Source organism: Zonotrichia albicollis, chromosome 3, assembly GCF_047830755.1.
Source record: "Zonotrichia albicollis isolate bZonAlb1 chromosome 3, bZonAlb1.hap1, whole genome shotgun sequence".
Lineage (NCBI taxonomy): Eukaryota > Metazoa > Chordata > Aves > Passeriformes > Passerellidae > Zonotrichia > Zonotrichia albicollis.
In genome coordinates this window covers 114,603,547-114,616,914 of record NC_133821.1, presented here as the reverse complement: position 1 = coordinate 114,616,914, position 13,368 = coordinate 114,603,547, and the positions used below count along the sequence as shown (strand labels likewise).

Sequence of the window (13,368 nt, the reverse complement as noted above, 5' to 3'; positions counted from 1 at the left end):
CAAATTGAAAAATTCTTTTATCCTGTGGACAAGTTATTTCATAGTAACAGGTTAGGATATATTCTGCATGTTTTTCCTGAGGTGTTTGATGTGGATGACTGACATGGAACTAAGAATTCTGTATTATGTGCAATAACTTGGATAAATAGGCTTTGAGTGCTTACCAAGCAGGTAAATAGGCAATATACTGATACCATTTAAGCTATTTAGAAATGTTATTAAAGTTTCTATCTGTAGGCAATTTCAAAACAAAATAAAGAAGTTAGTTCAAAAATTACAAGATTGAAATAAAAATACATTTTTGGTTTAATTATTCTTAATCAGTAGAGTTTGTTTTCAAACACAAAAGTTCTCCAGCCTTGGTTGTGGTAGAAAAAAGCATGATGACTTGGGAATATTGTACAATATCAGCAGTACTGCAGGAATAGGACCTATGAGAGAAAGACCAACTATTACAAGACTTCTATATTTGGTGCTTAAGTAAATTGTGTCAGCCTGATATTAAGGATACTATTCTCATTAAGGAAAGCTGAGCAATCATTAGGTTACCGCTGGTTTCAGAGAGTTTTCTATTGTGTATTTACATTTATTTCTTCTTTTTCAGATGGAAATACTGACATGAACTTAAGAACTTTGATGCTTTCAAACCTTGAATTTTGATTGTTAAATGACCAGTTCAAAATACTGCCTGAACAAGATGAAATGCCTTGAAGACCTTTGGTTCTGCTTTCATTTTTCTTGAAGCAATGGTTTTCTCAGCAATGTTGACGCTGGCCCACTCTGGGACCTCAAATGCTACTTTCATTGTTTATGAAAATGCCTATACGAATTTTACCACTCCCCAGTTCTTGCTTCGTAGTGGCACAACGCAGCCATTGAGATATGGTTCAGGTGCTGTGCTCACCACTGAGAGAGGTACTTTCCTAGTAAACACCACAGCTACTCTGCCATCACAAGAAGTTTTCAGGAGCTTGAGTTTGCCACTCCAGATCATTCTTTCTGCTGCTATGATATTTATCCTATTGGTTTCTTTCCTTGGAAACTTTGTTGTCTGCCTGATGGTCTACCAGAAGGCAGCTATGAGATCTGCAATTAATATCCTCTTAGCAAGCCTGGCTTTTGCAGACCTGCTGCTGGCAGTGCTGAACATGCCATTTGCTCTGGTAACAATCATTACCACTCAGTGGATTTTTGGGGATATATTTTGCAGAGTTTCTGCCATGTTCTTCTGGCTTTTTGTCGTAGAGGGGGTAGCCATTCTTCTTATTATTAGTATTGACCGATTTCTTATCATAGTTCAGAGGCAAGATAAACTGAACCCCTACCGGGCAAAGATTCTTATTGTGATTTCCTGGGCAGCATCCTTTGTTGTTGCTTTTCCATTATCAGTAGGGAATCCTAATCTGCAGATACCCTCAAGAGCACCTCAGTGTGTTTTTGGCTACTCTACAAGCCCAGGTTACCGAGCCTACGTGATAGTTATCTTGCTAATTGCTTTTTTTATTCCATTCCTGGTAATGCTGTATTCTTTTATGGGCATACTCAACACTGTCCGCCACAACGCAGTTCGTATCCATAGCCACCCTGATAGCATATGTCTCAGCCAGGCCAGCAAGCTTGGCCTCATGAGCTTACAGAGACCTTTCCAGATGAATATTGATATGAGCTTTAAAACTCGTGCCTTCACAACCATCCTGATTTTGTTCCTTGTCTTCATAGTCTGTTGGGCACCATTCACCACTTACAGCCTTATTGCCACGTTCAACAGCCACTTCTACTACAAGCACAACTTTTTTGAGATAAGCACTTGGCTCCTTTGGCTCTGCTACCTCAAGTCTGCACTGAACCCACTGATTTACTACTGGAGGATTAAGAAGTTTCATGATGCATGCTTGGACTTGATGCCCAGGTTCTTCAAGTTCTTGCCACAGCTCCCTGGCCACACACGGCGGCGCATCCGGCCCAGCGCCATCTACGTGTGTGGGGAGCATCGCTCGGTGGTTTGAAACTGCAGTTGTTTGACAATGATTGTTGTTTGCTGGGGTAATTTGCTTTTAGGCTTTGGGTTGAGTTTTGTTTTGTTTCATATGGCTTTTTTAGTGTGGCCATATCTTATAACTTGATTAAATTTTCAGTACTTTGTGCAATTTTGGGAAGATAGAGGGAGGGAATGTGATTGGTTATAGTTGGGTTTACTACCAGAATAAAATGTAAGCAGAATAACAAATGTTACCTCTAGGATTCCATGGAAATCCATTCTTCTAATGAAAACTATATTTGGAACATCTTGTCAGGTTTATGCTTACTAGGCCTGCAATTTTACCTAATTGTAGGAACTTTTTTTATGCTGCTAAGATACGGTGTATTTAGTTGGTGTAATTTTCTGGAAAACTGTTGCTGCTGTCTGCCAGTATATTAGAGCCAAAAAGTCTCATTAGATTATTTCTATCTAATTTAATGATATTTCAGAAGTTTTCATGGTAACATTAAAAACCTGTTTTTTTAATATTTCCATTAATATTTTTGTGCACTTTACAAAATTTACTATATAGTTTGTTAATTTGAATATTTTGTTCTGTAATGAAGATGTATTATTATTGCTTATTATTGTTTGTTAAATTGGTGAATTTCAATGAATGACCCATGTAAGCTCTAGGATGGTGATTTATGTTGGTACAGCTATGTATACAGTCATAGATTTTCTTGTTTTCTAGCAACTGATCAAAATTACCTGCTCAGTTATCAGGAGACTTAGAAGGAGAAAACAGAGGAATGAAAGAGAAAGAAAGAAAAATACTATAACCTGAGATTTAGGCTCACACATGGTTTAGAAGAATAGTGTTCGTGTTAAAATTGTTACAGGGTAAAGGGTGACTGCAGTTGTTACTTGAGGCTATTACAAGTCATCCAAACCTCATGATGTGCCTGAAAACCTATCTGAAATAGAGATTTTTGGGCCTGCACCTGTGTTGGTGTAAGGTTGTTTCTGCTTGGAGCTCATATAAGGCTAGGTGTGCTCTACGCAGCTGAAATCATGCTGTCAGGCATTTATTGGGATAGGAGTAGAAATCGTAGGGTAAACCAGCACACAGCAAATGAACCATAGTTGAGGTTAGCATTTGGTCTATATAGTAATTGCAGGGAGAAAGAGAGTTCTTGATGTGTTTTGCAATTTAAGTATTGGATCAAAACCATAAACAGTCACAGAATCATAAAATGGCTTGGTTTGGAAGGAACAATAAATATCATCCTGCTCCAATACCCCTGCCATGGGCAGGGACAGTTTTCACTAGACCGGGGTACTCAGAGCCCCATTCAATTTGCCCTTGAACTCTTCCAGGGATGGAACATCCACAGCTTTTTTGGGAAACCTGTTCCAGTGGTTCACCACCCTCACATGGAAGAATTTCTTCCTATATCTTTTCTAAATCTACACTCTTTCAGCCATTACCCCTTATAACAGTCAGCCAGCAGAGTTTGCTGGGGATGTAATTTAAATTCCCCTTTTCCCTCTGATACTACTTCACATTGATTTTTTCATTACCTCTTTGTCTCTGTAGTGGCTGCTGCCTCAAGGATTTACTCACTGTTCTCATCTATTAGGCGTCAGCTTCTCTCCCTAAAATGCCAAACTACCTTTCTGATTAATATCAGACTGTGTTGGTATCCTCCTGGAAAGCAGAAAAACAAGGATTTTCTTTGATGATAGCAAACCAAACTCAGATACTTTTTTTTTCAAACAGCTAAATAAATATTTATTGTGAGACAAGTAGAGTTAAGACTTAGATTTGGGCTTTGGAGCCAGATCCCCAGTTGCTCTGGGGCTGGGAAGAATACCTGCAGAATCAGCTTTTTGGGGCTGTGACCGAGAGCAGAGGGATTGATGAAGAACCAGAGCTAGGGTTTGGGCTTCTTTTGCTTCCATCTGTCTTTCAGTGCCCCAAAGCATGGGGAGCTCGCTGTTGTTCTTGTAGCAGAGGAGCAAAAATAACAGTAGTTTTATCTGCTTCTGTGTGTCTGCGCAGTACATGTGTGTATGAAGGAAATGTCCTATGTGGGTGTCCAGGGACTCCTTGCTTCCTGACAGCACCAAAGCGTTCAATCCCAGATTTTTTTTTAAAGGTCTTCAATAAAGAACTAATTTAAGCTAAGTTAGCTCTGTTCTTCTCATTGACAGCTATTGGTAAAGCTGTTGCCTGTTAAATTTTAGGAGTAAAAAGGAACAATTTTGAATTCTGTAATTTCATTTTAAAAAAACTAACAAACTGCCAGCTGAGACTGTGGATTACGTGTAAAGGCATCTGGCAGTGGTGGTGTTATTGATGGCCATGCTTTCCCTTTCTTGTCAGTTTTACTGATGATGGTATAGATTTTTCTGATCTAAAGGAGTTCCACTATAAAGCAGAATGTTTTAGTATGTCTTTGCAGTAAAGCTTTTATTTTTCAATTACATTTACATTGATAGCACAAGTTTATGACCTGGTTAGTATGAATTTTCTGTTTCAAAGCTGTCATACCTGTTTATCTCTGAAAGCAGCAAAATTCTGCTTAGAGTTAATGTAACAGAGTGAGAGTGTACATTTTCTAAATGGCAGGAACAGGTATTTTTGCTGTCTTCCAGCTCTAGGAGGCAAGAGATTTGAATGTTGTAAAACACAGTAATTCAAGAAGGAAAGAAGATGAGCAATACAGGAAAATTAATGAAATTACATTCCTGAAGGAAGAGGGAAAAACATTTTGTGGGATTTTTGTGATCTCTGATATGTACCGGCTGTGAAGTATAAATTGCAAACATCAGACAGTTAATTTGTCTTGGTAATTCAGCACTTGTTTGCACTGACTGTAACAAGGTTTCTGGTCAAAGCTGCATCTGCTGATCCTTGCAGAAAAGAAACCCAAATTGTGTGGCCCAAATTCAGAGGTGATTTCTATAGAGTATTCACACTTGCCAGGTTTTTTGAGGCGATCAAAGCATATAGTGAACAAAAGTGTGTTCAAAAAAAGAAACAAGGTGTGGTGTAGAAGTATCCCCAGGGTAATTATGTGTTTACAGAATCATTTGAGCTATTGTGTCTATGTACTGTCTCGAGAGCAGTGCCTTGATAATTACAGCTGAAGTCCTAGGACCAAGTTGAAGACCTCTGAACTGCTCAGTCTTGCTGTCTGTGATCCTACCAAGAATCCTGCATAACCTCACTGAGATTTGTAATGTTAAGACACATCCATATTGGCAGAAGTGGGTCTCCTGAGGCAATTTAATGGTCTTGACCAAGACCAAGCAGTTTAAAAACTCAGACTGATCCTTCTTGACTTTAAAGGGAAATTATCATTTTCTTCTTCTCCAGAGATGATAGTCATTACTAATCTGTATTCCCTCATGTTCTATTTTCAGACATCTTTAGTATGGAGGATTTAAATGAATGTATTTTGAAGTATGTTGCAGTTTAATTCATTCAGTCAAAGCATGCTGCTTACACAGGTCTCAGTTGTACAAATCTATTGCTGAAATGATTCTTTTGTACTCAAAATTGTGTATTTTTGACATTTCTTGTTACTTATGTAAAAATATTTCTGTATATAGAGAAGAAAACTGTTTTGCCTCTTACTGCTTTCTGTCCCTATTTTTTTCACTTGTATGCTTAATGCTTTTATATTTTATTTTGGGCATATGCATAAATAACTGTGAGATTTCAGTGATCTTTCTGAACCCTTTTGAGATTTTTAATTCCTAAATCATTCAACAATGCCTTCCTTGAAAGAGATTTTAATTTATTTTAGTGTGAAAACAAAAAATTCAGAGCACAAGTTTGTTGTCGTTGGAATGGTGAGAAATATCTTAAGTCTGGTTTTCCAGGAGCCACTACTTTGCCACTACTTTGGTTTCATTTATTTATTTATTTTTGGCTAGTCATTTTCTGATGTGGAGAAACCTTGAATTATTGTTTTAAAAAAGTTGTTAAGTAAAATTGCATTGTCTTTTCTGTATATAATACACCCATGAAAATACCTGAGAAACAACAAAAAAGAGAAAATAAACATAAACATTCTCAAAAATGTGGCAAAAGACTTTAGAATTGACTGTCTTGTTAGTATATAATCTTGTTTCTTGTATTTAATGCCTACCTGCGTAATTTCAAACACTTCTTTTATCTGTCTTTGAAGTAACCAGGATTGCCTGACACACGGGGTTTTGTTTAAGCCAAAATGTTTCTTGTATAAAGCATTTGCAAAATGCTCTTTTGTGAGACACTGTCAAGATATCTAGAATAATTGGAATAGTGTCCAGCCAGCCGAGAGAGAGCCTAATAAGGAAGTAACTTTCCTAAGATACTACCTGAACTGGGTGTCCCACCTTTTAGCTTGCACGAAGTAATTAAGATCATCTTGCTGTGCAATAAATAAAGCAGGCAGTAGTACTGCAGGGCATGATTCATATCCACACAAGGCAGTGACCTTTATGATTCAAGTGCTGCATGTCTGTATGTGATGGATTATTCCTCATATTAATAGAGTGAAAAAAGCGTCTCAGCTGTTTTGGGGAAAACTTTCAGCTTGACGATGACTTAGCAGAAATGCTGCTGGAGTAATTTCTCTAAATGAAAAAAGACATGTCCCCAAAGAGTGCCTGAGAGGGGATGGATATTTCTGGTTGTTTGAAAATGGCTGTGCTCAGCTGCTGAAGGGCCTCATTCTGAGACTCCATACCTCTGCAACAGCCACTTTTTCCTCCCTCATCCTCTCCTGGTGCCCCGCCATGCCCCCAGGGTGGCTATTTCTGCATCACTCTGTTGCAGCAGGTGGGTACAGTGGTGGCAGGAGGAGGTGGAGGTCCCTGGGCAAGCTGTGGAGGCAGCAAACCTCTCACCCTGTGCCAGTCTTTCCTATCTCTGAGTTCAGGTTGGACCATCAATGACAGGCTGAAGATGAGTTTTACCCCCTCTGGTTTTAACATCATGCCAGGATAGGAGAGGTGTTACAGGAGCACATAGGCTTGCCTCCAGTGCTAGTGCAGGATCCTTGCTTTATCCCCAGTAGGGTTAGAAATTTTATTCTACCTCATCTTTCAGCAACTGAGCTTCATCTATCTTCAGCCAGTTCACGACTGAATAAGAATCCCTGAGCTGACCTGTGTCTCTGTGAGTGTTCTGGGCACAGAATCCACCAGTGAGCTTCCAGCTTAACAAAAGTTCCTGCAGCTTGCTCCCAAAACAAAATGGAGACAACCACAACTCTGCTCAGATGTAAGTGGTAAAACAGTCATAAGTCGGTGGCTGCACTGTATGATGGAGGAAAATGTGAGTTGTGATGGGACTTAAGTGCCCCTTACAGAGACGGTGTTTGTTTTTAAAACTGATGTATGGATATTTATTCACTGACTCTTGGATTGTGTTGTTCTGCCTCATTGTGTGACAGTGAATGCAGCTTGATACCAAATCATTACAATACTGCTGGCAGGTAACATAGTGTTCATAAATACCAAAGTAGAACTTGTTCCTGGCTTGTATTATTATCCTGACTGCATGACCAGCTTTGGCAATGTGCGGGCCCAGAACATAGCAGTAATGAGATATTCTCCTCATTTAATCGGTGCTCTGCCTTCAATAGGTTACTGCACTCCAAACCTCTGTGGTTGACCTGAAATAAAATTAAGCCTTTTTGCCATCATGAGTAGAAATTTCACTAACATTTCCCTGTCTTTTGAAAGAGAATGTCTTGTGAAATAAATGACAGTTCCTCCAGAGTCAGTCTGAACTCCAGAGGGGATGTAATCACAGCTGTAATAAATTTAACAAGATCTTCCTTTGATTTACTTGGCTTAGGCTCTGTTTCAAAGACAGAGGGAAGTTTTTGGTGGCTGAGGGTATTGCCTGAACACCCAGGATGGCAAGAGGGAGCCACTGAAGCCTGTGTTAAAATCTCACTGCTACAGTTCGAGCCCCACTGTTCTTTTGGGTGTCAGTGCTGCTTTTTCTATAAAGGTTATTCCTTTCAAAGGAAGAGAAATGAAATGGCATCTCACATAATTTCTTGCTTCTTTATTGACACCTTAACTGTGAGAATAGTAATTTTGAATTTGGTTTCCTGGACTTGGGCTTCTTTCCCTTCCTCACTGAAGGGGAATTGAAGCTGTCATTTCTCAGGCTGTGTTCTGCATCTGATCTAGAGGAGAGGATTGGTAGCATCAGCCCCTCCTGCGAACTCCTTCACATTTAACGCTCCTTGGGCTGGAGAGAAAGGGTGAGTGTAGGAGGAAAGTGGGAGGATGTGCTGCAGCCACTGTTTGGTACCAGATGATGTAGAGTTTCACAGTTTGGCTGTTGGGAGAGCAGCAGTGAGTGGAAGCCAGGCTCTCTCCATCAGTGCAGGAACTACCCCAGCCCAGGTGTCTCCCTTCTGCTGAACATTTAAGTAATCTTTAAAACTGAAACAGCTTTTACAGAGGTGAGGGAGGGTGCCCATTCTGTTCCTAACTGAGATTAGGTAATAGGATTATCACTGATTCAAGAGGTGAGGAGAGACTGTTGAAAGTCCCCTGTGATCCTGAGAACAACTGAAACCACATCCTCTTCCTCATATTTTCACTGCTGAATTATTAGGTTAAGGGAGTGGTCTACCAAGACTTATTGTTTAATTTATGGGCCTTTTTTTTGCAGCCTAAACTGTTGGCTGAGCTCTGAAAATGCCTATGGCTGGATCTTCTCGGTGGCATAGATAATGTAAAGCCTGTTTTGTAAATTCTAGTTTGGGATGGGCATGGCTTACTGCCATCAGTGCTGCAGCACTTCAGGACATAGGCAGAAGCAGGTGTACATTATAAGATACATCTCTGATATTTCCGCTATCTATAGCATAGACAGCTCCACCAATCACTTGAGGCTCTTTTGCAGCCAGTGGAGATGAGTCGATGCTGTGAAGTTTTAAGCAGCTCCTCTTTAAGGCTGCCTTCCAAAGGGAGTGAGAGAAAGAGCATGAAAAAACCCTAAACAATTTTTTTTTATTTCTGGTGATAACTCCACTGGAAAAAAAATTGCGCACTTCCTCTACTGCTTCTTTGTAGATGAGATGCAAATTCCTGTACTTCTAACCATGATGTGGTTTTTCATCTCAAAAATTAAATTTGGCTTGGTTTGGTCCAATTTTTCAGAAGGAATTAGAGCCCTTTTCTTCTATGTGAGAACCCCTAGAATGAGAGTATTGTTAAACTGGGAATGCATTGCCCCTGTACCTTTAATTACTTGGTCTTTGATTTCTTGTGTTTCAGTGTAGATAAGATTTTATAAAGTCACTTCTAAAATTACCCAGCCTTCTAGCATGAGTTTTAAAATTATACCATTTCTTTTATGTCAATTTTAGAAATCCAGAAGACATCACTGCATAGGCTGAGCTGCTCTCATAACTATTTTGTTAGACTAGATAGAGGGAGCAGTGGAAGATTTGTAAATCTCAATTTTATAAAGAATGAAGCCAAGGGACTCTCTTGAGGGGATTTGACTTTGCAGCCTACTAAATTGGGCAAGTCAGAATCCTTGAAGACAGTCTTAACAGCCCGTTTGATGTCAGATTTTGTTTGGGTACTACCTGATGTGAACTGCAGGAGCAATGCTGTAAATGTCAGTGGGAGCTGAAGCTTTCCATGCCCTGATCTCCAGGCACCAGCATCTCATTTATTCCTGCTCCCCTCATTCTGTCCCCATGAAGTTTTGTGGCCTCTTGCACTGTGCTGTGCCTCCCAGGTAAGTGGTGGTAGAGGCACTTGGATCTCGCTTTGCCTCCTCAGCAGCACGTGCTGAACCATCCTGCTGAGAGATAAGTCCTTTTCCATGTGTCTGTGTTTTAAAGGAGATGAGGTTTTTATCATTAGATCCCTGCTTCCTCCACATGAGCTGGAAATGTATTGTTTCAGGTAGGTGCTGTGGGTTATGGAAACCAGAACTTCAGCAGGAAGGTGTCAGTCCTGCCAAGTTGTCGGATCTCAAGATTTCAGGACTGAGATGCCGGGCCATCGAGACCACCCTTGGGGGGGCTCAGGACTCCTGGAATGTTGCCAGAAGTGTCTGGTGGCTGCACTTTGACCCTACACAGGATGAGGATAGGAGGACTTCACCAGGGTGAATGGTGAAGGGATTAGTTAATTAGAGAGTGAGACACAAGGTTTAAGATTTATGTACAGGGGGGTTTAGAGAAGTAAGATGGAGGAATTGGGGTGTGTCCTGTCCTTCTTCTTCTTCCTCTTCTCCTCCATCTTCTTTGGCCACGGTGGCACCTTTGGATTGGTTATTACTGAGAGTGCACCGAGTTATAAGAATAAATGGTATTGGGGAAAAATGATAAATATTGTACACGTAACAATGGGTATAAAGATACGTGGCTGCCCGGGAGGGCAGCAGACAGTGTGCTCATGGCTGACTGCTGAGCAGATCTCTGTTCGGCTGAAAGAACATCTTTTAGATAAACAATTAATAAACATAAAAACCGAAAGAAGAACTGAAGCCTCTTCTCGTCCTTCGATACGTGGGCTGCCCCAAGGCCACCCTGGGCCTTTCCAGGCCCCTCAAACAGCCGAGATAACCGGGGAGCTGCTGGGCAGCTGCTGGAGGACCTGAGACAGCCTGCAGGGGTGGCTCACTTCACTCACGGGGCAGCAGGTGAGGGTCCCTACCTCTGACCCTCTCGACAGGAGGCTGCAGCAATTCTGGTGCCCTTCTGCTCCTTAACGCCTCATCTTTATCACATAACAGGATACATTTTTAACACTAAAGCAGATCTTCAAGAAAAAAGAAATTTTCTAAAAGTATTTTATATTGAGATAATTTGAGAAGTGCTTTCGTTAGCACAATAATTAATTCATGTGATTCATATTACATAGGAGGCCAGACTACATGACTGTAGTAACTTTTTCTGGCTGTATTCTATATAAGAGCCTGATTCCACATACAGGAAACTTAGTTTTATTAGAGCCATTGTCAAGGTAAGCCTGACTATTGATAGAAAGAATTTCAAACATAATTTAAAGAGGACAAAGAAATTGCACTTTCGAGAGGCTAATTCAGCCTAGGTCAACATTGGTGGCACTTGATTCTGGAAAGTTTGCTTTTCTAATCAACTTTCTCAGAGGAATTCATTAACTGAAAACCTGTGACTAATGAAAGATGTTTTGTTCTTTTGAAGTTCAAGCTAATTTCCATGAAGGTTACTATTACTAAGCAACAGATTCTGCAGAATGTCTCCTGGGGGGCTGAAACTGTAATATGTACAAAGAATAAAGCAAAACACAGCCCAAAAAATGATGAAATACTATCCCCAGACACAGAGGCCACAAATAGCACCATGGCCAGGGCCTGTTTTGAAGTATCCTTCCTTGAAAGCTGTTTTTTGACCAATGGGAAAGCTCCTGCAATAGCAAAAGATCAGCATAAACCATATCACCATCTGTGGTGAATGTAATGCAAGGTTCAGCCTGTACTCAAATGTAGAGGTACACCAGAACATGACCAAGGGGAAAAAAGAACAAGTCTCAAATATATTTCAGTACCCATTATTCTTTGGACAAAAGCAATTACCTGTAATATACTTTAGTTGTATTAAAAGAAGAATGATTTCCAGCTGTGAGAGCTGAGGGAAATGAAATACAGGAGTGATTTCTTGAGTCACAAAAGATGGTGTCATCTGCTATGCAGCTTTGTGTCAGAGTAGAAATATGTATTTGCACCTTACTTAAGTAAAAAATCTCACCTGGATATTCAGCTTTTTGAGGATAGAAATTTCATTCTGTCCTTTTAATTTGCCTTTATCCACCAGCTTAGCTAAATACAAGGTACAAATGATAAAGAGGGGAAAACCCCAAACCCCTCGATTACTTCCAATAACCTTTTAAATATTTGAGTGAACTCATTTGGTCTTGTTCTTTTCTTTCTTGTGTTCAGTTTGGGTGACTCTGCAAGTGGTATAGTTTTCTGGCATAGAATTTGCATGAGGTGAATTTCAATATTTGATCAATAGAGTTAATGAACTTTACAATTTCATGCAACATGAGCCACTAACCATGGTACATGTACAATTTGAAAATAAGTAAAATATTCTAAATATTTGAGTTAAAAATGTCTCCCCAAAGGTAGGAACAGAATATACAAAGCAGTTGTTAGTAGAGAAATCCAAATATTTTCTAACTGCTCTGATTATTATGTTCACGTTTTTTTTTCCAAAATATATCTTCTGACACCATGAAAGAAAGGTTTATTATTATCCAGAATTTTATGAAGTGATCAATGAGGCACAAGAGACACTAGTTTTTAGAGAAATGAACTAAACATAACCTCTAGCTAGATGCTTCCTTGTCCCTGGAAGTACTGAGGGTCAGCAGGTGTCTGCACTCCCAAACTATGTGAAGCAGGTTCTTTGGGCATTTCTAGGAGCAGCTGTGTCCTCATCTGGCTGTGATGGAGGTGCTTAAGTCACACCAAAGCCCTGCCAGTCTCCAGGCATTAATGCATCTCCTGCCTACAGAGGCAGTACAGTTGTCTCACGCCCACTCTTTTCCTCCAGAAGCCAGGACTTTAATAAAACACGTGTATTCATTACACAAGGACTTAAATCCCGGTCTCTCTCCTTCCACAGAAAGACCCTGCAGCCATCACACCTTGTAGCAATAACTGATTTTGGGCTTAATGAGCATCTCAGCACAGTTTGGTGCTGTTCCAGGAATTCTCTGCAGCTCATGTTTGGCTGGCTGTTCTGGGAGATGCTCTGTCACATGAGAATGGCAGTACCACCATGAAGCACTATCTCAGTACTCAAACAGGCAAAGAAATTGAAAATAGAATTGGACTGACCTGAAGCTGCAGATAAGGGCTGTGCTCAACGTCAGGTCTGTTCTCATTTTAGACCTGAAATGCCTCACACCTTTTCCAGAGCGTTCTATATCTTGAACATAACTTTTGCATGATGGATTTTTTTCCACATGACTGATTCTGAATGTTAAACCTTACTCAGTTTAAAGGAATTGAGATTTTAGAAAGGCAATCTGTTTCCCCATGACTTCTCTGCGAGAGTATATGAAGTAAAAATAATCAGGGACAAAATGTCTGGGAATCTGAACCCATTATATCTCTCCCATCCCAATCTATGCAGAAATTTTGCAGCTCAGTTTAAAGATCACCACTTCCTCTGCTTCCATTATGTGTATCAAGTGACTGAAAGGCTCTTAAAAATTAATGTGCAGTTAGAAATAAGTTCTCTTCTTTAATTTTATGTTCATTTTATGTAGTTGGCTGTAAATCATTTAAGCAAGGGTTTGGAATAAGTAAGTTGTGAGAAGTCTGATTAATTGATTACAGTAAGTATAGCTTTCAGTCTTACAGCAGTAAAGAT

At 40.0% G+C, this 13,368-nt stretch overlaps 1 protein-coding gene across 2 annotated transcripts in view; it reads left to right on the top strand.

Moving 5' to 3' along the window:
* Positions 1-6,066, top strand: part of GPR63 (G protein-coupled receptor 63) — a 29,677-nt gene extending 23,611 nt beyond the window's left edge. For both annotated transcript variants that reach the window (XM_074538529.1, XM_074538530.1), the window contains exon 4: positions 605-6,066. In XM_074538529.1, coding sequence (XP_074394630.1) covers positions 747-2,006 — 1,260 coding nt within the window. In that variant the 5' untranslated portion in view covers positions 605-746 and the 3' untranslated portion in view covers positions 2,007-6,066. The remainder of the gene's footprint in view (positions 1-604) is intronic.
* Positions 6,067-13,368: the final 7,302 nt, after the last annotated feature.